General features: G+C 35.2%; 2 protein-coding genes and 1 long non-coding RNA gene across 9 annotated transcripts in view; 1 reads left to right on the forward strand and 2 right to left on the reverse strand.

The window, feature by feature from the left end:
• Window positions 1–478: 478 nt before the first annotated feature.
• LOC114247755 (uncharacterized) lies at window positions 479–1277 on the reverse strand. Its single transcript, XM_028180783.2, has 2 exons — window positions 992–1277; window positions 479–684 (listed from the first exon to the last, which is right to left on the reverse strand). Exons 1-2 carry the CDS (start codon window positions 1163–1165, stop codon window positions 538–540), a joined length of 321 nt encoding a protein of 106 aa, XP_028036584.1. The 5' UTR covers window positions 1166–1277; the 3' UTR covers window positions 479–537.
• Window positions 1278–1892: 615 nt separating this feature from the next.
• SppL (signal peptide peptidase-like protein) overlaps window positions 1893–26106 on the forward strand; it is a 30663-nt gene continuing 6449 nt past the window's right edge. The window contains exons 1-5 of one of the 2 annotated variants that reach the window (XM_089734037.1): window positions 1902–2085; window positions 3587–3650; window positions 6555–6683; window positions 23462–23613; window positions 24966–25085. In XM_089734037.1, coding sequence (XP_089590163.1) covers window positions 6613–6683; window positions 23462–23613; window positions 24966–25085 — 343 coding nt within the window. In that variant the 5' untranslated portion in view covers window positions 1902–2085; window positions 3587–3650; window positions 6555–6612. Of the gene's footprint in view, window positions 2086–3586; window positions 3651–6554; window positions 6684–23461; window positions 23614–24965; window positions 25086–26106 lie in introns of both variants that reach the window. The other variant, XM_028180729.2, reaches the window with a different exon arrangement.
• On the reverse strand, window positions 10861–15965 carry LOC149501338 (uncharacterized). Of its 6 annotated transcripts, none has more exons than XR_016324411.1 (4): window positions 14341–15130; window positions 12216–12309; window positions 11310–11389; window positions 10861–11003 (listed from the first exon to the last, which is right to left on the reverse strand). It is a non-coding gene; the product is annotated as an uncharacterized LOC149501338 (long non-coding RNA). The 6 variants fall into 6 exon arrangements; XR_016324410.1 differs by lacking the exon at window positions 12216–12309 and adding an exon at window positions 13906–13986; XR_016324412.1 differs by lacking the exons at window positions 12216–12309; window positions 14341–15130 and adding an exon at window positions 15138–15965.

A 26106-nucleotide genomic window follows, 5' to 3' on the forward strand; every position in this document is an offset into this window, starting at 1 on the left:
TTATAGTCCCTACTGACACTGAAAAAAGGATCTGGATGTTTCTGCTTGAATTGTACAGAAATATATGCCCACATGCAACTACCTGAACTGAAGGAGTAAAAAAGGAAATGCAAAATAAGGAATAAACAAAAAAGTCTGGTAGTAGGATATATTATGGTACCCAATTTTTACACCACTATCCTATTTACATCTGCTAAAAAGGAATCATGTATTTCGGTTACAAAGATGGGATAGCTGTTTTACAATACAAATAAGATTTTTTTTATTGCTTAGACAGGTGGATGAGCTCACAGCACACCAGGTGTTAAGTGGTTACTGGAGCCCATAAATATCTACAACGTAAATGCGCCACCCACTTCGAGATATAAGTTGTAAGGTTTTAATATAGTTACAACGGCTGCCCCAGCCTTCAAACCGAAATGCATAACTGCTTCATGGCAGAAATAGGCAGGGTAGTGGTGGCAAATAAAGTTATAAATTCTACTGAATAAATTTATTAAAACTAATTTATACTAAAATTACATTTCATTCAATAATTTACTCCCACTTTTCGCCGATTCTTAGGTGCTGTAATCGTTCATATAATGTTACATCTTGTTTAAATATTCTTCTATTCTTGTCATTGAGCATTTCTTTTCTCATTTCATGTTTTCCTAAAGCCTTTGTGTGTCCAAAACTTTCTGCCTGAAATTGGAAAACAATAAGTAAAAGCTTTCATTTGATTTTTATTTTTATTTCAATTTAATTCCCTTTTTTTGAATGTTTTTTGCCAGTTTAGTAGTTTTTTTTTATTTAGTTATTAAAATTAAATAAAAGTCAGCCTCATATGACCTTTAACATAACCGACCTTATGCAATTCAATAGTGTTATTAATTAGTTCTATTTAACTTAGAAATTAATGTGTGTAGATTTTATACAATGCTCGCAATTATTGTGTTAAGTCTTACTGTTGAAAACTTTAAGAAGTGATTAATTTCAGGTCTTGGTTTACCTCGGACAAATAGGGGAAACGTAAATATAGCATATTTTGTTCTTCAATGGCAAAATCTTCTTTAATACGCCGTAAATGTTTTGGTTCAACTTGTTTTACTAGACGTTCTTTTCCTCTGAATATGTTGCCATTTGGCATACGGTTCCGTCGTAATAAAACTAAAGTTAACTTCATTACTGATTACCTAATTTTTAAGAAATCACTATTGTTCTATGAAAAAAATTCGCTTCTGTATCAGAATCAGCAATTCAGCAAATGCTTGGTGCCGAAATGTCACACTTTAGTCTTCTGACTTCTCATTCGTAGGACAGGCGAAGTGAGCTATGCCCATAAAGCCTAGATTTTTCCTTGCAGTTTTGTTTCAATGTTCAGGTTTTTAATTTCAAAATCAGTACTTTCTGACGTTGAGAAGTAAGGAAAAAATTATTTTATGTAGGCAGATAAGCATGCAGCTAACATTTATGTGGAAGGACAATGAGCAAAGCTGTGTGAATTGCTATTTTAGTGTTCTTCAGGCTTAGACCTATTAAAATAGTGGTATATTAACTTTTTAGCAACAGTGTTGGTAAAAATAAGTCGCTGGACGAAGCTTCTCAGTTTCTTCTAAAGTCCACTGAAGTGTAAGTAAATTACTATCATTTCACTGGAATGTCTTTTCATGTCATCTCGTATCAGCCTTATATATCAGATTATAATTTCAAGATAGTGAAATTCGAGTTTTTGTTTTTTTTTAAATATAACAAAAAAGAGATACTGCTCTGTTGAGACATTAAAAATCATAGGTTAAGATCATGTATATCGCAATAGTTTCGTTAATAGCTGCTTATTTCTTTCTGAATTGCTTGCTTTTTAATTTCTTCGTATTTTTGTCCAACGAGTATAGAGTGTTATTTTTTCCCACTAAAATTGTTTGTCTATGACAGAATGGCTGTCGAGTCGATTGAGTACAGACAGCCTTATATTATTACTAAAAAATATTAAAGTGAAAATCAATTATTTTAATGTATCGAAGTCAGTATTAGTATAAGTTCGTGTAATTTAAGCATGGAAATACGGGTCTTTTGTTAGCAAAACTGAGGCGGTATACAGCAACGGTAAGTATTGTTGTATACTATTGTATCAAACTATAATTGAGAAGCTACTTTGTATAAACCTTTTTTGCGATTGTTGCTCCAATCATTTAATAACCGTTACAGATTGATAATTTGCCACGATTCTGCAGTCACAGATATTTAGCGGAAAGCTTTGCCACACAATAAATGTTACATTTCGGCACCCTTTCACTTTATTCTGTACATTATTTTCGTGCTCTACTTACCGCGAACTCACTTTTTATCTGAATCTAGTACTTGAAATTTACTTCCTATTTTAATTATTTTTATCTAGTTTTTACATCTAAGGCTATGAATTAAGTTCTAAAAAATAAAAGAAGGAACGCCACAAATAATTTTCTTAAATAAACAAAATTTATTGTGTACCTATTATTCCTCATATTTATGAATAATATGCTGTGCACATCGTTGTAATAAAAATATAGTAACTATTTGAATAAAAAATCTATAAAAGAATGTTTTCAATCATTTTACAATCATTTCTAAACACAAAAAAAAAACATTGACAACTTTTATTATTCTGTTAGCATTTAAGTGTTTTTATTCATGACACTTTCTTTCAGTAGTGATCATGAATACCAATAACATATTGCAAAAAGTTTCACATTTTCAAATAATTATTTAGAGAAATGTTTCTTGCTATACTTTTGTTGCTATAAATCATTTTTTATTTTATTTTTCAACTTAAGATCTAGAGTTTTTATCTAATTGATCTTATCCATAAGTCATTTAAATTTATTAGATATGAATACTAAGAGTCAAATGAAGAAACATTTCCTGTCAGTTTAATTGTATTTAAGTTATTGTTTTATGTATGTTTATTTATATGTATTTTTCATTTTATATTAGATTTTTTTTAAAGCTTAGTTTAAAAATCATGCTTTAATACCTTTTATATTGTACACTATTCCCCTCTTATACATCGTATTTCTCTCTGTTAATGGTTTGCTGGAAGAAAACTCATGAATGAGTTAAGCTCGCCTTTGTATATAGTATTTAGACATTCTTTAAATCTGTTTTTATTGTATTTTCTTTTTGTGTACAATAAGTATAAATAAAAATAAATAATACTAAAAGATGCTTTTTGGTTTTAAAAGCATTTATAAAATTTTTTAAATTATTTATTATCTACCTTAAAATAACTTCTCTGAATTTTATTGTGAAAGATAAATCATGGAATATTTGGGATTTGTTTCTGAGAAGGATATTTAGGAATGTTGAAACATATGAACGTTAGAAATGATAACACTTCTTCAGAGTGAAATGTCATAATAAATCCACAATGCTATTAAAACATTGTGGATCAAGAGTTACTCTAAAATAATAGATAGATAGAATTGCATAGACAGATAGATAAAGACAGTTTTCAGTTATATACCATTAATCAAAATAGGTATTTGTGTCCGAAATGTCTCAGGTCATCATTTTATTTCCAAAGTTGTGTTAATAATGATGATAAATTAATAAAAATTATAAATTTTAGATATATGAACATACCAGATAACTGTCATGGCTTAATGGATAAGAGTGTGACTGAGCCTACACGGGTAGGTATTACCACTCTACCTATTTCTGCTGCGAAGCAGTAATGGGTTTCGATTAATAAAAATAATTGTTATTGTTAAAATAAATAAACAAATTTCTCCATTATCAAATGTTCATCAATTTTAATAGTAACTAGTGGTCCACCCGTAGTCAAAATTCAACTAGAACTTATAATTTTCAACATTATTATGATTCTATTGTCAAAGACTGTTATACTTCTATAATTACAGCTTTTACCAAGACTTTAAACAAAAACAAAAGTTTGACATTAAACAGAGAGTATATGTTGTATCAAATACATGGTGTGTTTGTGTTTTTTTTTTATTGCTTAGATAGGTGGATGAGCTTATGGGTCACCTGGTGTTTACCGGAGCCCATAGACATCTACAACGTAAATGCCGCTACCTAACTTGAAATATGGACGTATTACTGCACCACGGCAGAAATAGGCAAGGTGTAGTACCTATCTGTGTGGATTCACAAGACATCCTATCACCAGTAAAGTGATTCTGTTTCTGCAGTCTTAAATAAGTGCATGTGGTAAAACTTGGCGATTCAGATATTTATTAAAACTTGTTTCTCTTCATAATTAAATATGTAAATCAATGAACAACAACAACATAAATTAATTTAATTGTGGTTTCTAAATTGAATACATATCGCGGTCAATTTTAAGCAATTTAAGCCTTATAATTTGTTAAGTCCTTGAGTTAATTTTCCTGTTTGTACAGTGTTAAATGTGTTTATAATTGTTACCATCAAAATTGTTCCCGTTGTTAGGATAACCATTGTGAGACATTTTTTTTTTCAATCAATAAAAGATTTGTTATACAGGGTGGCCCATAAGTCCTTTGATATGAAAAAAAATTTATTAAAATAAAACTAATTACATTATGAATTAAATTTTTATTTACATAAAAAGCTTAAAAAACGGGAATTATTTTTTGAAAATAACATCTCCTAAATGTAATCCGTTGCGATCACGGCACTCTTGCAAACGACGTCTAAAATTGTCGATGACTGCGCGGCACGTCACTGCTGAAATGCTTGTCATTTCTCTGCGGATGTTTTCTTTTAGGGCCTCAATTGACCGCGGGTTTGTGTCGTATACTTTAGCCTTAAGGTAGCCCCACAAAAAAAAATCCATCGGGGTCAGATCTGGACTACGTGGAGGCCAGGAAATGTCTCCTCTCTTAGAGATAACTTTGCCAGGAAAAAGTTGACGGATAACGGGCATAGCAGTGTTAGAGGTGTGAGAAGTGGCCCCATCCTGTTGAAACCACGTCCTGGCATTAAAGCCTGAAAAGTTTTGCAATTCTGGTATGAAAAACTCTTCGATCATAACCACATATCGCTCCGACGTAACAGTAACTGCGCGCCCTCTGCCATCCTCAAAGAAGTAAGGCCCTAGGATACCATGGGCTGACATAGCGGCCCAAACAGTCACTTTCGGACTATGTAAGGGCTTCTGATGCTTAAGTTTTGGATTGATGGGGCTCCAATAGCGGCAATTTTGTTTACTAACATGCCCGTTAAGATGGAAATGAGCCTCGTCAGAGAACATTATGTTATTGAAGGAAGTAAACCGATTCAACATTTCATTCGCATAATTTTGTCTTTGAATACCGTCAGTTTCCTTTAATTCTTGAACCAACTGAATTTTGTAAGGGTGCATATGTAAATCTTTCTTCAAAATCCGTTGTAACGATGTCCTGGATACGTTTAATGCTCTGGCGCGCTTACGAGTTGACTGTGTCGGATTTTCGCGAATAGACTGTGTCACTGTGTCTATGTTTTGTTCCGTACGTGACGTCCTTGGGCGACCCAACCGCGGTTTATCTAACGTCGAACCGGTCTCCTCGAACTTAGCAACCCAGTTCTTAATCGTTTGAAGAGTTGGAGTGTCGTCAAAGTTGTGTAAACCTTTGTGTTCTCGAAATTTACGCCGCGCAACGGTTGCCGAATTGTCGTTTTTATAAAACTCGCGCACACAAAACGCACGGTCCGCTCCGGTAAAACGCTCCATCGCGACTAAATTCCCAGAAACCGAAGTTACTCCCCCCGCTTCCCCTGCACCGCTCACGCGCGCCCTATTCGTTTTATTCAAATTTTACTTTTCAAAGGACTTATGGGCCACCCTGTACTTAGAATTCAAGTTGTTGTGGTTGTAACTTATTTCTGAAAAGAAATAAATTCTTTGAATAAACCTAAATTTCCTATCGATTGTAACCAATTAATTCAAGGTTCCCATCACCCGGTGCTCAGGTTCGTCAGCCCACCTTGTGGTGTCGCCACATAATATTGAAACATTCCATAAGAATCATACAAACATAAAGTACACAAAGTCACAAAGGACATGTCAATTGTAAGGCTGGTAAAATAAATAGCACACGTTGCGAATTTGTTTGCTACTATCTAAACAAATATTTATTTTACATATTCACGAACCCCATAGAAATAGCATATTATACAAATTTGATCACATTTTATAAATAGCCTTTGACCTGTTTCTGATCGTATGTAGATAGTGATGAATGCAACCGTTATAAAAACAACTGTGAGTCGATATTTGGAATTAATTTATATTTCGACATTATATATATAATATCTATACTAATATTATAAAGAGGAAAGATTTGTTTGTTTGTTTGTTTCGAATAGGCTCCGAAACTACTGGACCGATTTGAAAAATTCTTTTTCCATTAGAAGCCGACATTGTCCCTGATGAACATAGGCTACTTATTTTATTTTATTTTTTTGGTTTCATGTGTGTTTTAATGTTTCCGAAGCGAAGCGAGGGCGGGTCGCTAGTTATATATATCTTGATAAGCCATGTCAGTTCGTTTTTCCAAAACATCCAATATTGTCGAACATAATAATAATAAGAGTTAAAAATATTGTTTCAGAGTTCCCAAGACGTAACTGATAACAAATTCGCGACCTGAATATCGCTAAGTGTACAAAATGGCGCAGGTGGGAGCTAACATGGAATATCAGGAGTACAAATGGGCATACTCAATCATGGACTCCTCCAAGTAAGTTGTTCATATTAAATTTCATCCATTTTGTTGACGTGCTTGTAAATCGAATGTACCGAAAGAGATCACATCGCTTATGGGCGCCGGCCAGTTTTAAACACAATCGAGCCGATGCGTATCGTGTAAAAAAATCATACACCTTGTTTGAGCAGAATTTTCATGAAACACAAATGAAGTACATCTCCGACCCAGACGACGGGGATATACAAAGCCGCCGTCGCCCTAAATATCGTCCTATCGGATCCTTCCAATCTACTCTCGGGGATTTTAGGCACTCTTAAACACTCGACACCGATTTCGTCGATCCTTGTCGAAGAGTTCGACGTTGCAACCTTATAGACACATCCATTGAGTTTCTCGCCGTATCTTGTCAGTGGATTACGAGTCGAAACAGCGAAACACTGGTCTTGCTAGGGCAAGTATTAAGCAGTCCATACCAAACCGCGCGTAGCTGGAATAAACCCTAGGCTACCTAGCAGTCTATAGGAAAAAAATATGATAACCGCCATATCGTTGCCGCCGCTGACCACTCTCCGAATCTTAATCACGCAGGAGCCAGTCACCGTCGATGCCCTAGACACCTCTTTACGGACCCATCAGATCCAATAACCTTTGCATTAGACGCCTTCAGCTCTAGCACTAGGAGCACGCTTAGGGACCCCGGTAACCGTACTCGTCGAACTCGACAAACAGTTCTACATGTAACCTAACCCATGCATCAGCTCGCAGAGTTTCTCGCCGGATCTTCTCAGCGGCTCCTGGCTGAGCCTTTACTCGCCTACCTGTCGTGGTGAAACTGGAAAGGCCTCAGGGCCACCAGTAGTCTTTCAATCATAAAAAAATGATAAAAATCAACGAAGATTGATGGTTGTAGATTAGGCCAAAAATACGTTTTCAGTTTTTCTTTTCGATACACAACCAACATGGTTGTTAAAATTATTTGTGATTATGAGTAACGTCAGAACACACTCGACATTGTGAAAATAGTATTAACAATAACCACTTATCGAATTAAGTAATTTTTGTTTACTAATTCGTCACTTAACTATACCGGAAATTTCAAATTAGGGACACTGAACTAGTTGAAAAGGTAGAAGGAAATCCGAAGTATTCCTTTATCCTCAATTAAGCATTTTGAAGGAGGTTTTTCTAATACAGTCAAAATCTGTTATAACGACATCGAAGGGACTGCTCATATTCAGTCGTAAAAACCGATAGTCGTAACAACCGGTGATGTTCAATGTGTATCGCGCAAGTATAAACAAATCGATAGGGAATTATTGGAAAAATATATTTACATAATACGCGATTTTTCTTCAATATTAATTTGTTTTCTTTTTCTTTGCGACATTTTGAAAGTTTCACGAATAACTCTACAAAGTTTTGGTGCGTCTTGTGTATAGATAAGTAACAAACTAACTGAAGAGATATGAAGAAGTGGGCTTTGACTACCGCATGCACGTGTTTTGTTTCTAAGAATTAGAAAAGACCCTACACTAAACTAAATCCTATTGTTTTCTTTCCTGATTTTAATAGCCATTGAAGACAAATGTGGATACCTATTAAAATTGTTTACAATACAGCTTAGCCGGTCGTTCTAACAGATCTAATTCTCCGAAATATTAGTTAAATGTGTCGTTTTATTAGGTATGTCGTTATTACCAATGTCGTAGAAAGCAATATTTTTAATAAGGCGGTCATATGGCATTCAGCCGGGACCTTTGTTCTTGGTTATTATAACCGGCATGTTGTATTAAACGATGTCGCAGTAAACGGTTTTGGCTGTATTTATAACCATGTAATTGCGGAACATTTTATGACGTAGTTTTTTCACGACTCTACTCTCGTTAAATTTTTATCGAAGCTCAGATTAAACAGAGCTTGTGACCCAAGAGTGTCATGCGCAAGGTCAATTCTTGATACGCCTAAAATTGATGTTTAAATTGTTTTCTCAAAGTCTTGGAACATTTAAGCTAAAATAATTCAATCTGTTCGTCTGTGACGTGCTATAAAGGAATAAAAACTTCAAATGTATAAATAATCTCGTTTTGTGAAATATTGTAATAATAGTAATATTTTAATATGTATAAATATAATTATGTGTAACGTTGTTTGTCCGCGATGGACACCTCAACTACTGAACCGATTTTAACTTCTTTTTTTTAAATTCGTGTTTTGTTCCAACTTATGTCATAGGATGGTTTTTATTTCGATTAATGGTCGCAATATTTATTAATTAACAATAAAATTATTTCCTATGTTGATTATTGTTATTAATTGTAAGTTTCATAAATCTAAAACAGATGGCGCTGTGTTAAAAATGGCAACGTTTCACATAGGCTACAATTTAATGGCATAGACACCACGTGTTGCCGAGGCTAAAGTATAAGTGAAATTTACTTCGTAGTAAACGCAATACAGTGAAATCCAATTGTTCTTACTTTGTTAATTTATGGTATTAGCATAGCCGGCCGCGTGTTGTTTAGAAACAAAAACCTTAGCCACAGCAACGTGTGGCCGGGTCTGCTAGTTATTATTATGTACATCATTCGCGTACGCATCAGTCATCATAAATGACAGCTTTCCTCGTTAAGTTAAACAAAATCGAACAGACTTCGTTTGTTTGTAAAATGTTCATCGTTCAAACCATATCTATCGTCGCCGCGTCGGTTGTAGTTGATTTTATCATAATTTCCAGTGGTCTAACGATAATTATCAGAAATCTATATATTAATACGCGAAGCAAAAACTTTTTATCCCTTTTTACGTAAATTGCGCGGACAGAGGAGCATGAAATTTCTCACTCTTATAGAGAATATAGAGAAGGTGTGCAGAATGTTATTTTCTTAAATTATGCATAAAAAATACATTAAATCAATAAAAAAAACATTACACACACTACCATGTATTTGACACACACACGCATGCATAATATTTGTTTATTGTCAAACTTTTGTTATTGTTTAAAAGCCTGTGGTCAAATTGACAATAGATTAATATCGTTTGTCTATAGTGTTATTTGTCTAAAGTGTAATCTTGGTGAAATCTGTGATTATACTCGTGGAAGTATGTCTTTGACACTAGAATCATGGTAGTGTACAAACTTATGATTCCAATTAATTATAGTCGAATTTCGACTACCGGGGGATCACTAGTGGAATATAAAACTTGCTGACGTTGTAGACTTGTTGATGTCACGCGGTTATCGGAGGCGCACGAATGTCAGTCCTCGCATTAAGATGACAGATCAAAGTCTTGATCTTATCTGGTTTTCAGTGTTTACCTGAATGAACCCATAGAGGTTGTAATACGTGAACGACGTCACGTCGTCACGTTGTACACGAGATCGAAAACTTATTTTATTTTTATTTTATAACCACCTTAATATCTTTAAAACTGGAACGCATGACAACTTCGCGGTAGAAATAGGCGGGGTTGTGGTGTACGAATCCGTGCTGCCTTACATTACGCCCCACTAATAAGTAGGCCTTTTTGCCGAGATTTATCAAAAGTATGTTCACATAAAACTTTACAATGTTTTTTCCCCTTTTCGAATTGCATTAAGAAATAAACGTTATCCAACATAGTGATACCACTCCGTGTGACATCGGAATACAAAACTCGAACAGTACTCGAGACGAGTTATAAGTACGGAAACCGCTACTGGTGTAGATAAACTGGAAAATAAGATGACGGTAGCTTGAATTAGGGACGAGGATTATGATGGTGATTTCTCTGATAAATAGTCGAACGGAATCTTTCATAGTTCATCTGGTCCCAAAGGCTATTTCTAGGGATGGCACAAGCACAATATTAGGTACGATTACTTTTATCTCTGTCAAATATTTGTTTTGTAACTGATATTTTCTGTAGTGGACTCCAACGTTCTTTTTATGTTCTCCTCTCCGTACAAGACTGGTGCAAGCAATAGTTCCATATAATAAGATCACCAATTGTAACATTTTTTTACTGTTATTTTAATGTTGACGGTTCATGTTTTTATCTCTGGTTTCAAATAATGAGTTTTCTATCTACCTTCTCTATGTTAGTGTTACTAAAACTGTTGATGAAAAAAGCGCGGGAACCTCGGACAAGGCGGGAGTTTTTTGGCTTTTAAATTTTTTAATTTAATTAATAGGGAAAGATTAGTGAAGTATTGTATTAATTAATATAATTATTGTATATATTTTATTTATTAGTATACGTTTTCATCTTTGGCGACTTCCTGGTAAGTTGTTTAACATCTTCCTATGAACGAGCCGCCTGATCCTGGGGGCACTGGCCCTCAGGACGTAGCATTTAATATGATTTTGAGTACTGAAAGTGATATGGACACAGATGGTTCAGTAATATCCAGTAATAGTCGCAAACGACGAGTAATAAAACAATCGAAAATCTGTAAGCACTGTAATAAAAAAAGAAAGAAGAAAAGTCATAACAATTTAGATGATGCAAATGGAGATAAGAACTCAGACTGTCTCTGCAACGGTATTAAGTCTTTAATCGCTCATAATAAGATTCCTGAACAAATATCAGAAAAAAGTGCTGATATTAATAATGTTTCAATTCCTCCTCGCCCGCCTCAAGTAAGCAGATTATTTTATGAGTCTTCGGATATTTCACCTTATCTTATCCATGTTCAGAAAAATCAAACCGCTCTCAATGATGGCACCACTCTTCATCCAGTCTCTTTTGGGAAATTTCTAAAAAAATATAATTTTTTCAATATTATCAACGGAAGTGTTAAAAAAATAGGAAGAAACCGGATCACACTGTCTTTCTCTAATTATTTAGATGCTAATGCATTTATAAAAAATGATTTATTAGGAAAAAATAATTATAAAGCGTTTATTCCATCTTTTCATTTAACGAGAATAGGACTAGTTCGTGGGGTTCCCATTGAGTGGTCACCAGATGAGATTAAAGAAAATATAAGTGTACCAGTAGGATGTGGGGAGGTTATTAAAGCTAGAAGATTAAATTATAAAAGTACAATAGAGGGCAAGACTGTCTGGAAGCCATCACAGTCTGTAGTTATTACATTCGATGGACAGGTATTACCAAAAAGAATATTTGTTTGTTACAACGCTCTAACTGTAGACTTATATACATTCCCGACTATTCAGTGCTACAATTGCTGTCGCTTTGGACATACCAAAGTACAGTGTAGGTCCAAACCACAGTGCTACAGGTGTGGCCATAATCATAGCGGAGAGTCTTGTAATGTAGAAGAAGAGCATATATCATGTTGTTTATGCAAGGGGAGTCATATGGCCACAAGTAAATCTTGTCCAGAGTTTTTAAGACAAAAACAAATAAAGTTATCAATGGCCCAAAAATGCATTTCATACGCAGAAGCATCTAAACTGCACCCGACCAGTTCAAGATCATATGCAGATATATTAATTTCAGATCCCATCCCTACACAGTCTCATACTTTCAATAATAATATAGACATACAAAGATCTCCTACTCATCATACTCAAAATTCTTATAAGAAAACATTTTTTCTTAAACCACGCAACATACCTCAAAAGCCATTAACAAAAACATATGATAAAGCAGCACACGATGCTATCATAAAAGATCCCCACATTCAATCCGCAAATGGTTGTGCATTCACCTCGAAAGAGGTCGAAACTCTGTCAATTTCAGATTTAATTATTAAGTTATTATCTTACCTATTCTCAGATAAAAATTCACCATCCTTACCGAACAACGCTGCTATTCTATTGAATTTACTAAATCAAATTAATAATAATAATCAAAATAACTATGGACAAGGTACACAAAATACTACAGTGGAACTGTAGAAGTGTAAATAGTAAAAAAAGTGATTTAATATATCTTATAAATAAATATGATCCATATATTATAGCTCTTTCAGAAACATGGCTTAAGCCAAATTCTTTTTTTAGGATTTCTGGCTATACTTGTATTAGAGATGATCAATGTACTGGTTACAAAGGAACTGCAATTCTCATTAAAAATCCCCTCCCATATGTTACTTACTCTCTCCCATCTCATTCAAATGATTTTTCTACTACTGCTATCATTTCTAATAATATTTGCTTCATTTCTATATATATACCCTATCCTACTTCAGATATTATGTCTAGCATTGATAGTATTATAGATAATATTCCAAAACCATTCATAATTTTGGGCGACTTAAATTCTCATCATCCCTCTTGGGGCTGTTCTCTAAATAAAAATTATGGAGAAACTCTTTTAGATATAATTGATAAACATAATCTTTGTATTTTGAATACTGGTGTCCCAACAAGACGAACCAAACCTGAACAAAATATAAGTGCAATAGATCTTTCTATTTGCACTTCCAGTCTAGCACTTAAGTTATCCTGGGAAACTCTTCCTTCAACATATGGAAGTGATCATTTCCCTATATTAATTTCATCACCCTCTATACTTCCTATACCTAATAGGCCAAAATCAACATTGAAATACAGAACTAATAATGGTGATTGGAAACGTTTTAAATATTTAGCTGAACAAAAAATAAATTTATTGAAAGATATACAACGGGGTAATGAACAGGTTGCTTCGATAGCTCTGACAGAAGCATTAACAGAAGCAGCAGATCAGGTGTTTCCTTTTAAACACAACAACCTAAAAGGAATACCATCACCACCGTGGTGGGATAATGAGTGCAGTATTGCTATTAAAAAAAGAAAAGATGCAGAAAAACAGTATAGTACCTCAATGACCAATGAAAATTATTTAAATCTCATTAATATTTCTAAAGAAACAAAAAAATTGTTAAGAAAAAAAAAATTGGATGGATGGAAAAACTTCTGTCTATCCATAGACCCTAATACTAAAAGTCATACAGTTTGGAACAATATAAAACGGTTTAGATCAGCTATAGCAAATCCTACAAATAAATATATTCCCCTTTCTTTATCAGAACAGTTCCTTGACAATCTCGCACCTCCTTATGTACCAGAACAAATGAATTTATCTAGCTGCATTGATATTCATGATAACATGCATGAAAACCTAAATGAACCATTTTCTCTCTTGGAATTAAAAGCTGTGCTATCTAGGCTTAAAGACTCTACACCTGGACAAGATAGCATACCATACTCTTTTCTAGTCAATTTGTCAGATATATCACTGGTATATTATTTAAATCTAATCAACTCCATTGTACTTTCTGGTAATATTCCCATAGAATGGAAAACTCAGTTAATCTTACCAATACTGAAACCTGGTAAGCCTTCATCAGACGCATCATCATATCGGGCTATTATTTTATCTTCAGTCTTTGGAAAGATTGCTGAGAATTTAATTAAGAATAGATTAGAGTGGTTTGTTGAAAGTAATAATTTATTATCCCCCAATCAGTATGGTTTTCGAAAAGGAAAGGGCACTTTAGATAACTTATCAATCTTTATTACTGATATTCGTCTATCTTTTTCAGATAATAAAGTTATTACAGCAGCTTTTCTAGATATATCATCAGCATACGATAAAGTCATTATACCTATACTTCACAGAAAAATGGTCCAATTAAAAGTTCCAAAATTATTAACAAATTTCATAATTAAATTATTTTCTGAAAGAAATATTAAATTAAACATAGATGTAGTGGAATCTAACAAAATACAAAGAACAACCTGGAGAGGATTACCTCAAGGTTCTGTACTCAGCCCACTTTTGTATAACATTTATACTGCAGATCTGGAAACAGCTCTTGGTAGTACAGTCAAAGTGCTTCAGTACGCCGATGACCTATTAATATATTCTGCAAGCACTGCAGCTAAAGATGCAGCTTCCCAATTAAATATGGCACTAAAGTCACTTAAAAATTGGCTAGATAAAAATGGATTTGAAATATCTATCTCCAAAAGCTCTGTAGTTCTGTTCTCGCGCATGCGAATTCCTCCTAATTTCGATGTTAATTTTGAGGGATTACCTATACCTATAAAAAACCAAGTAAAATTTTTAGGACTCATATTGGATGAGAAGTTGACAGGTTTACCACACTGTGAGTTCATAATAAATAAGTGTGAGAAACTTTTAAATATTATCAGGTGTTTGACAGGCGTCTGGTGGGGTGCCCATCCCTATAATTTAAAAATATTATATAATGCTATAATAAGAAGTGTCATAGATTACGCATCATTTCTTTTAGAACCCGGTTATAAGGCGGGCTTTAAAAAATTAGATAATATTCAATCTAAAGCACTCAGAATTATTACTGGTGCAATGAAATCAAGTCCCATAAATGCTCTGCAAGTAGAATGCACAGATCCTCCCTTAAATCTTAGACGTCAGTATCTAGCAGATAAATTTTTCTTTCGTTGTTTACAATTTTCGCAACATCCACTTATAAATAAAATTCAATTGCTTAATGAAAAGGTTAAAAAATCAAAATATTGGTCCAATAAACGTAGTCCGTGCATAGTACTAAGTTACCAAAAGTACCTTTTGATAAATGCACCAACACATAGAACCAAGGTATTTCCTCTTTTCGACAGTGTATTCAATGCTCTAATCCAACCACCAGAAGTAGTAACAACCCTTAACATTACAAAAAATCACCCATATGCAAAACCGATATTTAAATTTAATACAGACACCAACTGGAGAAATTGGAATTATATATATAGTGATGCATCTAAACTGACACGTTTAGGATGCGTTGGGATAGGCGTATATCATGAACAATATGAAATAGTTCAGAAAATCAAACTTCCCCCAGATACATCAGTATTTACTGGAGAATGCTTTGGCCTCTTAAGAGCGGTGGAGTACATACTCCTGATGAGATTAAAAGAAACAGTAATATTTGCTGATTCTCTAAGTGCTTTACAAGCTATTGAAAAATGCCCATTTAATTCAAAACAACAATATCCAGTTATCATTAAAATAAGAAATTTATTATTAAAATGCCGAGGTTTAAATTTATCTGTTGTATTTGCCTGGATTCCTAGTCATTCAGGTATTAAAGGAAATGAAAAAGCTGATCTTCTTGCTAAAGAGGCGGTGAATTGTGGAGATATAGTACCTTACACCAATTTTTGCCATGATCTAGCTAATATACCTAAGAGAAGCCTATATGAGGATTGGAATAAACTATGGTCGGAAAGCCAAAAGACAAAAGGCAAATATTATTCAGAGCTAGTACCTAATATTAGGCGTAAACCATGGTTCTTTAAAATAAAAATAAGTAAATTGTGTTGTAGTATAATAATTAGGATGAGACTGGGGCATCATTGTACACCTGTCCACCTTGCTAAGCTTAAAATTATAGACTCTGACGCCTGTTCTTATGATACTGGTGTGGGGGATTTGAATCATATATTTTTTACCTGCCCTCTATATGACAGATCTTCTTTTTGAGCAGTTTAATTTTCCTCAAAATACCATTTCCTACCTCTGTTCAATGTTTACTTTATGATGAAAAGCAAAATGTTTATAAGTTATTATCCAAATTTATAATTGAAAATAATATTAAAATTTAATAAAAATATATTCTATTCATACATGATTTAGTTTAATAATTTCTATATATATTCCATAATAAAAATATATTCTATTTATACATGATTTAGTTTAATAATTTATATATATATATATATTCCATATTTTCCTTTACTTCCTAATCCTCTTTCCAAATTTCCTTTACCTAATTCTTACAATTTTCTCATGCTTTGGTTCCCGAGTTTTATTACTGTCAGTGGCTAAATACATCAATATGTAAAAGCCAAAAGGAAGAAAAAAAAAAAAAAAAAAACTTGATTTTTTTAAGTAAATACATAGAAATACAAAAAACGCGACAATCCTAGGGATAAAAATATTTTTATGATGATAACAATAATAAGTAATAACAAATGTAGTTTAAAACTAAAAAGACACCTTTAGATAGCAAATCGAACTGATTATGAATTTAATCGAAGCACTGTTCTTGCTAGGGCCAGTGTTAGTAACATTCCCGGTTAGAGCCCCGTGAGCTCACCTGCACGTCAAGGAGAAGCCTCTCAAGGCTATCAGCATAGGTAGGAAAAAAAAACCAGTGTTAGCAAATTTTCTCAAATTGAGCCCGTGAGGTCACCTATCGGTTCACGCATAGTTGGAATAGACCCTTAGGATACCAATGATTAGGTAGGCAAAAAAGATGCAGCTGCAAATTTTCAAGTTAATCAGACTTCTTGAAGTCTTTTTGGTAGGACCTCTTGTGAGTCCGCGCGGGTAGGTATCACCGCCCTGCCTATTTCTGCCGTGAAGCAGTAATGCGTTTCGGTTTGAAGGGTGGGGCAACCGTTGTAACTATACATACTGAGACCTTATAACTTATCCCTTAAATGGACAATGTTGTTTTTAAACAACATACTAAACATCATAGATAAAATTGACCTTCTTTTAATTTTTTGTTAATTTTGACAACTAGTTCTTATTTCTGAACGAATTTTGAAAAAAAGTATAGTAAATTCATGTCTAGATTTTTTTACTCATTTTTCCTAGACAGTAATACATACTATTACACAAATATTTTTTTTTAAAACGTGAAACAAAAATCGTCCATTTAAGGGTTAAATCTCAAAGTGGGTGGTGCATTTACGTTGTAGATGTCTATGGGCTCCAGTAACCACTTAACACCAGGTGGGCTGTGAGCTTGTCCACCCATCTAAGCAATAAAAAAAAAGTCGCTGAAGATGATGTTCAAATATTCCGTTACATCAAACGAATATGCATACCAAGCTAATAAAGGCGTAAACTAACTACTAACTAACTAAACTAACTAAAAAAACTAAAACTAAACCACCACATTGCTCATTATTAAATATATAGGTACACACAACTCGATAATTAAATATTTAATGTCATTTCGGTTAAAAGATACGTAATATGCAACAAACCGCCGCCAATACGCAAAGCACACATGTTTTTAAAAACAAAACTTATTTGTATTTCAATATAATTAGAAACACGACTACAGTCACCGTTGGACTATGTAAATAATAAAAAAAAAATGTTGATTGTTCACACGACTTGATGAATAAATACTTGTGGGACTATTGTGCGGATTTGTCAATAGGCAGTTTGTATGTGAGGGACACCTGGGAAAGTCTTGAGTTTGAGTCTTGAGTAGTGAGCGCGAAAAGAAAATATCGATGATCGTTTGGTATTTTAATACATTTTATAATTTAACAGTGAATTACCTGACACGGTTTTTGTGACTAAGTATATGTATGGAATACATTCTTTTGCCGAGCCGACTATTCATACAAAAGAGAAACGGCTAACTATCATTTTTCAAAATAGCTGATCCAACATTACAAAACTCTGATGGACGTAACTATCCCGTTGACGCGTGACGTCACTTGGGGCCAAAATGTAAGACAGGCTAACCAGTTATCCGCATTTATATTGATATATTAGAATTATGAGAATTTTTATTTAGTTAGTTTTAGTAGTACAAATAATTAATATTTTACATAAATTCTAAATGAATTATTATTTTATTTTCATTAACTTCATTAACTTATAAATACTTTGTAGATTGTTGTTTTGTTATTGGTGTCCGGTCATCTATTTATGACTTATTTTTTATTGCTTAGATGCGCGGACGAGCTAACAGCCCACCTGGTGTTAAGTGGTTACTGGAGCCCATAGACATCTACAACGTAAATGCACCACCCACCATGAGATATAAGTTCTAAGGTCTCAAGTATATTTACAATGGCTACGCCACCCTTCAAACCGAAACGCATTACTGCTTCACAGAAGAAATAGGCACGGTGGTGGTACCTAGCCGCGCGGACTCACAAGAGGTCCTACCACCAGTAAAAACCTCTTTTATAACTACATATTTGATAACAAACAAAAAATCTTCCCCAAAGATCTAAAAACAACTTCAAGTCAATCACATAAAAGACGTACTTACATATGCGAAGAACAAGCAAACACACAAATAAAACGTTCTTTGAAAAACCATCATTGTTCATCTAAAGGCAATACTCGCGGTCGTTTCTCAGAAATACGTTTTCAATTCTAAAAAGTGATAAAATGCTTAACTTTCTCCATGTCTATTGTTACTTTTAATACGTGTAAGTACCCCCTGTTGTTTGTCGCGGCGTCCTCGCAACGCGTTCTGTTAATTGATGCAGTCTCGTTACAATTACGTCTCATGCGGGAGACATCCGCGTCGCTGGACGTTACTTAATTTAATTACGTAAAGGGCAATAAACGCTAATTTTATGGCTCGGATATAAAATTATCGATCATCGGTTTGAGGTCAGTTATATTTGGGCAAGATTATTTTTGTCGGGCTGGGGTTTATTGGACGTTTATACGAACCGTAAATGATTGCGATCGGTTACAGTTTTTCGAGGGGCGTTGTTAATAATAATATGTTAATAATATGAGCAATATAGTCTTCAATTGAATTCCGATCATACTATGCTATGATTAAAGTACCATCAACGATTGTCCTAATTTCAGTTAAACAAAGAATTAACGAAGCTTTTTTTTTATCCTACCTATGCTGATAGCCTTGAGAGGCTATATCAGTTTACCCTAGCGTGTGTAGGTGAGCTCACGGGGCTCGAACCGGAGAGTTGCTAACACTGACCCTAGCAAGAGCAGTGCTTCGCAGAATCTACCACCGGATCGGAAACGCGGCCCACTGAGAAGATCCGGCGAGAAACTCAGTGGGCTGTGTTAATTCGCTCGTCGAGCCCTTCGTCGCAAGCGACGGGTTCGACGATGACGGTGACCGGTGCTTGTAGGGCCTAAAAGCACCGTTAATGGATCAGGAGGATGCGTGATGACGTGCGTTAACGACGCGCAAATACAACACGAACAAAGTTACAGATATACATATTTTACTTTAAAACTGTACATATATTATTAAATACAATAATGAATTGTGCTTTTTTAATCTGTGGGGAATCCGTTTAAAGATACTCAGTTGAGGGGGGTAGCGCACCGGGTTATATCGGATTCGGGCGCCTCCAGAGAAAAAGAGAGAGAAGAGGAAGAAGGAGATAATGCTCCTCTTCCAATTCCTCCTAGGAACGCTTTGAAGAAGCGCGCGAGTCGCAGCGCGGCGTGACCCTCGCAAGACCGACCGACCCTGCAGAACCGAATACTGACTAAACCCCATGCACCACTCCGGCTAAACGAAACCTACGGTACCGCATAAAGCGCGCCGTAAGGCCGCCTTCGCCGGTACCCGCCCTGACGATAGGACGGGATTTCATTCCCGGGAAGATTCCGAAAGATTTCGTCTTGGGCGACACCATACCAGACCGTCAGCCGAGTTCCGTACGCCCCTGCACCCGGCACCCGACAGTTGCCATTGCCTATGGGAGAGTTGAGCGGGGGCTTCGTATCTGTGCCGCCCATCCCGCCTTCTGCGCTGAGGAGCCGAAAAGGGATCCCACTCACTTTCGCGCTCCTCAGCCTCACGGAACGCCATGACCTCCCACGAATTCCGTCTCATACCATGCGGACGACGACAGCCCGCACGGAGAAGTCTCGCCCCAGCAGCTCGGAGAGGTTTTGCCGCAGATGTACCCAATGCGAGCACGCTTAGACCACGTATGGAGCGTAATCGTCCGGGTGTCCTGATTGCAACCCGGATGTGGCTCCCTCTCGCAGACTCCACAGTTACCTCCCGAAGCAACCATGCCTCGACAGCACCTGCGTGAGACGGAAGGAAAACAAATAGTTAATTGTCCTTACAACTAAGGACTTTAATCAACATATTAATAACTTCACCCCAGTCAACTTTCATCAACAGTTTTTCTTATGGTAGTGGTGGAGGCTGCTTCGCAGTAAAGACCGAATTTTATAAAAAAATGGAGTTGTTAGTAGTATACAGCTACTAAAACCGTCGATATTTCAAGCGAATAGTTCTCATGTCAATTTATAGTATTTTATAGGCTATCGTTCGATAAGCTTTGGCCACAGAAAGCCGCATAATATGTTAGCGGTCGATAAAGTGTTTTAAATGGCTACACAGTACGTGTTATTTCTTTTTCTTTTTATTCGTCGTCCGTTGTCATTTTGATTTATCCCAAAACTGCTTGCGCACTGCACTATTGTTATATATAAATATACGAAATACGAAAATGGTGCATATTATTTTTAAAAGTAGTCGGGCATTGTAATAAACATCATAAATAAGTTAGAGGTCGCTATCGCGTGACTTTGAAAACTGTTACTAAACAATCGACATTCGATTACATATTAATTTATTCCAATTTTTATGCATAAAACACATTATTATAGAAAAGAAATATATAGTCGAGAGTTCTCTTTAGGAGAAAACGGAATCGATGTAAATTTTTGCTACTTGTCTGTACGTCACAGTCAATCTACCCGAGAGATTTTGGCCTAAATTTGTATATACATAAATTTAGAAATGTACTGATGGAGTGATGTGATCACGCCCGACCAAATAGTACAATTCAGCTTGTTTTTGGCCCGAAACAGTCATGCGGTAGAGCTTGGGTCGGATACACCACATAAATGAAGTTTCGACCTCATGTCTCAAATTGCGTGAAATTATTTACCTATATAGTCTATAGATAACCACGGAATAGCAAGCGAGTCGTGTGCCCGTCTCAAGATGCGGCGCAGTATGAAAATAAATACCTGCAGAATCGGCAAGGAATTACTTTGTATGTACTGTAATAATGTTGATTGTTCCGTATATTTGAGACCGTCTAATAGTTTCTTGATAATATCCGATGTACCATTAAATGCCAGCTTTTGATGTCTGCTCACTTGGCAATGTGCGCCTGCCAAAAGAACATGTTACAGAGCGATTTAGACTCGGTGCACGGATTTTCTCAGATCATAGCCCTTTTTTTCTTTTTCCTACCTAAGCTGATTTTCTTTTGATTTTTTTTTTTTTGCTTAGACCAGTGAACGAGCTCATAACCCACCTGATGTTAAGTGGTTACTGGAGCTCATAGACATCTAGAACGTAAATGCGCCACCCACCTTGAGATATAAGTTCTAACGTCTCCAGTATGGTTACAACGGCTGCCCCACCCTTCAAACCTGATAGCCTTGAGAGGCTATTTCAGCGTAACCTTAACTAGTAGGTGAGCTCATGGAGCTCAAACCTGACGACGTTGCTAACATGAACCCTAGCAAGAGCCGTGCTTAGCAGAATCTACCAACGGATCGGAAACGCGATCCACTGAGAAGATCCGGCGAGAAACTCAGTGGGTTTTGCTTTGTGAGCGTCCATGTCTCTACAAGAATATTACTTATTATCTTTACTTGTAAGAGACGAGTAAATATTTTTAAAACACACAATTCAAACAAAGATATGTTAAATAAATGCTCTCTAAATAAATTTAAATTGTGTTGTTATCTATATTTGGGTCTTTGGTTTGACAAGATTGCCGACCACTGTCCTAATGATTGCGGCTAACGTTACGAGTGTGAGTACCGAGAATGATTTACACTACGGCCGCAGAGCCGGGTTAGGTTTCCGTATCATTATTTATACTGGACGTCTGTGGGTTGAATGAAAATAAAGAAAACAAAACAAAAAAGACATTTAAGAATTGTGGGTAGTTCCGTAATTAACATTTTTGTAAAACACATGTCTACGCTGTGTTGTAAAAATGTGTGCTTTCCACTGCTCGATCATTTTATTTCAACATACACGGACGATGGTCGAATAAAAAACGATTTACTGGTTTCTTCGGTTTTCAGGAATCGTGGTCATAGTTAAAAACGATTTTACGGTTTAATCCCGCGTTTTGGAGCTGTCCATTTTATTATTTAATTCCGATGTTTCGGACACTTTAAGGTTTTCGTGGTCACGGAAAGGCATTCATAAACACCTGTCGTGCACTGATAAAGTGTAGCACATGTGATAATAATAAAACAAGATTTAATATAAAAAGGTGGCCTTTGGAAACTTTTGTCTTCAAAACCACGCTATTTAAAGTTTTCTAAGATAAATAAAAACTGCATCAGTCTCGTATGTACTTGCATAAGCAACTTGAGATTGTATAAGTTATTTTATTTGCATAAAAATATCGTACTAACTGTTTGTTTACTTAAATTAATGCTGGTTATATAAAAAAAAATGAAAACCGATAAACATGTTATTATAATAATATACTTAATTAACCATGTAGAAGTATTGCCCTGTTTAAAATATTGTTTTTTTTTTTTTTTTTTTTTATTGCCTAGATATGTGGACGAGCTCACAGCCCACCTGGTGTTAAGTGGTTACTGGAACCCATAGACATCTACAACGTAAATGCGCCACACACCTCGAGATATAAGTTCTAAGGTCTCAGTATAGTTACAACGGCTACCCCACCCTTCAAACCGAAACGCATTACTGCTTCACGGCAGAAATAAGCGGGGTGGTGGTACCTACCCGTGCGGACTCACAAGCAAGAGGTCGTACCACCAGTAAGAGTTTCACCAATCCATAATAATTTTATGTTAAACTAGCTTTTGCCCGCGACTCCGTCCGCGTGGGATAGTTACTTTGGCATAACGCTAAATTTTACCTGCGACTTCATTTACGTAGAAAGAAAAAGAAAAAACTATTTTGAGACATTCTTTATTGGTGCTCCGTTTGTATTGGTCTTAGCGTGATGTTATATAGCCTATAGCCTTCCTCAGTACATGCGCTATCTAACACTGAAATATTTTTTCTAATCGGACCAGAAGTTCCTGAGATTAGCGCGTTCAAACAAACAAACTCTTCAGCTTTATAATATTAGTATAGATTAAAATTATAACACTAATACGCTTTTCAGGGTGTCAGCCTGTCTGATCTCGATGCTGCTGATAGTCTACGGTAGTTTCCGTTCACTGAACATGGAGAGGGAGGCCCGCGAGAGAGCTGAGAGAGAAAGAGAGGCGTCTCTGCTAGGAGGGAAACCCGCAACACCTTCGAGCTCCAACAACAGTGCGTACTTACCGAATTCAGTTTAAATAAAATTCCACATCATCATCTATCAGTAATCGTAATATCCTCATCTAATTTCTTAATACTAAATATATGTATTTTCCAATACTTGGCCATGACATTCGTAAGAAAGAATGAAAATCTATCCAATCCTCACACACACAAGGAAGAAATTGTCGACACAGACATAATGTGTAATAATAACGATAGTGTTACCATGATAAAAAATAATAAACATATAGTATATACAACAACATATTATTATTAAGAAAGAATATAGTAATATTAATATATAGTAATATCTTTAAATTAATACGTGAAGCAAAACCTTTACCCCTTTTACGAAAATTGCGCGGATGGAACAGTATAAAATTTCCCACACTTATAGAGAATATAGAGAAGGAGTGCAAAATGCTAATATTTTTTTAAAACTGCGTTATAATACATTAAATCAATAAGAAAGACATTACACACAGTACCATGTAATTTGACACACACACACACATAATTATTTATTTACTGTCAAACTTTTGTTATTGCTTAAAGTCTATGGTCAAATTGAGAATAGGTTAATATTATTTGTCACTGTAGTCTTGGCGGAATCTGTGATTAAGAAGTATAATAATCTTTGACAATAGAACCATAATAAGGTTAAAACTTATAATTTCAATTAATTATAGTCGAATTTCGACTACTGTGAGACCACTAGTACGAGTATATTAAACATCCAGACTAGGATTAAACATACTTGTTCATCGCACAAATGTTTGCCCGGTGCGAGATTCGAACCGACCACCCTAGGGCCAGCAGTTAGGGGCGCTAATTACTGCATCACTCACTCGGTCCGAGTAGAATAATACTGAGAATAAAAGTTATTATTCGTAAACTAATTCTACTGATTAAATATCCCGGTGTACTCATACTAATGCAGTGGTTTGATAATTTTTTTTATTGTTTAGATGGGTGTACGAGCTGACAGCCCACCTGGTGTTAAGTGGTTACTGAAGCCCATAGACGTCTACAACGTAAGTGCTCCACCCACCATGAGATATAAGTTCTAAGGTCTCAGTATAGTTACAAGGGCTGCCCCACCCTTCAAACCGAAACGCATTACTGCTTCACGGCAGAAAATAGGCGGGGTGGTACCTACCCGTGCGGACTCACAAGAGGTCCTACCATCAGTAAGAATCATCATTCATCATCATTGTTCGAATCATTGCAACGTTTTTTTTAAAATAGTCATTCCATATATTTCGCTATATCTCTCATTGTTTGTGATGAGTGCTAACTTTATACCTTAGTAATATTTCATGCTGGACTTGAAGTAATATCTGTGATGTATTTCTTTTCAGACGTGCAGACATTGAACACGATGCAAGCGCTGTGCTTCCCCTTGGGTTCGTCCGTAGCGCTGCTGATCATGTTCTTCTTCTTTGACTCCATGCAGACCCTGGTCGCCATCTGCACTGCAAGTAAGAGATACCCGATGACACTTTGCGATGGCATATTTATTTGCCATTGCTAGATCCAGAAATTGGTTCCTTCACCGATTCCTCTAAAGTCCATGGCATTCATCAAGATCCGTGGTAAAGCTTAAATATTTCCATTCAAATAAAATTTCACATATTCACATATTATATGAATACATATTCGATAAATAAATGTGTATTATAATGTTCATGAATGCACATTACGCATGGATATGCAAAGGTTCATTACTTTTTTCCTATTTTGTGTAACCACTTACTATGTAACTTTGTATTAGATAATTCGTGAGAATGTAGTTTGTTAGGCAGCGGCTTGGCTCTGCCCCTGGCATTGCTGAAGTCCACGGGCGGCGGTAACAACTCACCATCAGGTGGGCCGTATGCTCGTCTGCCTACAAGGGAAAAAAAGAAAAAAAAATAAAAAAAAATGTTTCTTTGACAACGGTTAAAAAGCACTGTTTTTTTAAATAGAAACCTTCTTTGTTGGTATGCGTTTATAAATATAATTTAATAAAAAGGGTGATCGATTTACTTTTCACTTCGTTGTGCTATTAAAGCGTTTCTATTTTTATACGCTTTATATTAGCTTCACTTGTATGTATGTTGTAACCGACTCCTTTAGACGCGATTTTGACCCACTTTAAACGGCCAGATTTCATTCAAACTTTGTAGTTCTATCGAGGACCGATGACAATACACTAATTTGATAAGATTATTCCATTATTCAATTTGCAAAATAAGATTTTTGCCAATTTATATAATTTTTATCTATAGTCGATAGGGCAGGAATTGATTTTAAAGTACGTAATAGTTTTAAAAATACGCTTTTATAGGAAATTTAACTAAAAAATGAAAAATAAATAATAGTTTAAAAAACTAAAAAACACGCTTTATATAAAATTCAACTAAAAAATAAAAAATTAAATTCTAATAAATTTAATTGAAAATAGTGTAAAATATATTTTATTTTAAAAAAAGCGTGAGATGCTTTTTAAGATATTATCGA

This window comes from Bombyx mandarina, chromosome 16, assembly GCF_030267445.1.
Source record: "Bombyx mandarina strain Sakado chromosome 16, ASM3026744v2".
In the NCBI taxonomy this organism is placed as follows: Eukaryota; Metazoa; Arthropoda; class Insecta; order Lepidoptera; family Bombycidae; genus Bombyx; species Bombyx mandarina.

What these genes read in the sequence shown, in the direction of transcription:
- LOC114247755 (XM_028180783.2), bottom strand. Translation starts at nt 1,165, where the DNA reads ATGAAGTTAACTTTAGTTTTATTACGACGGAACCGTATGCCAAATGGC. An exon ending in GTTTCCCCTATTTGTCCGAG is followed by an intron (nt 685 to 991) that starts GTAAACCAAGAC and finishes TTCCAATTTCAG; the next exon opens with GCAGAAAGTTTTGGACACAC.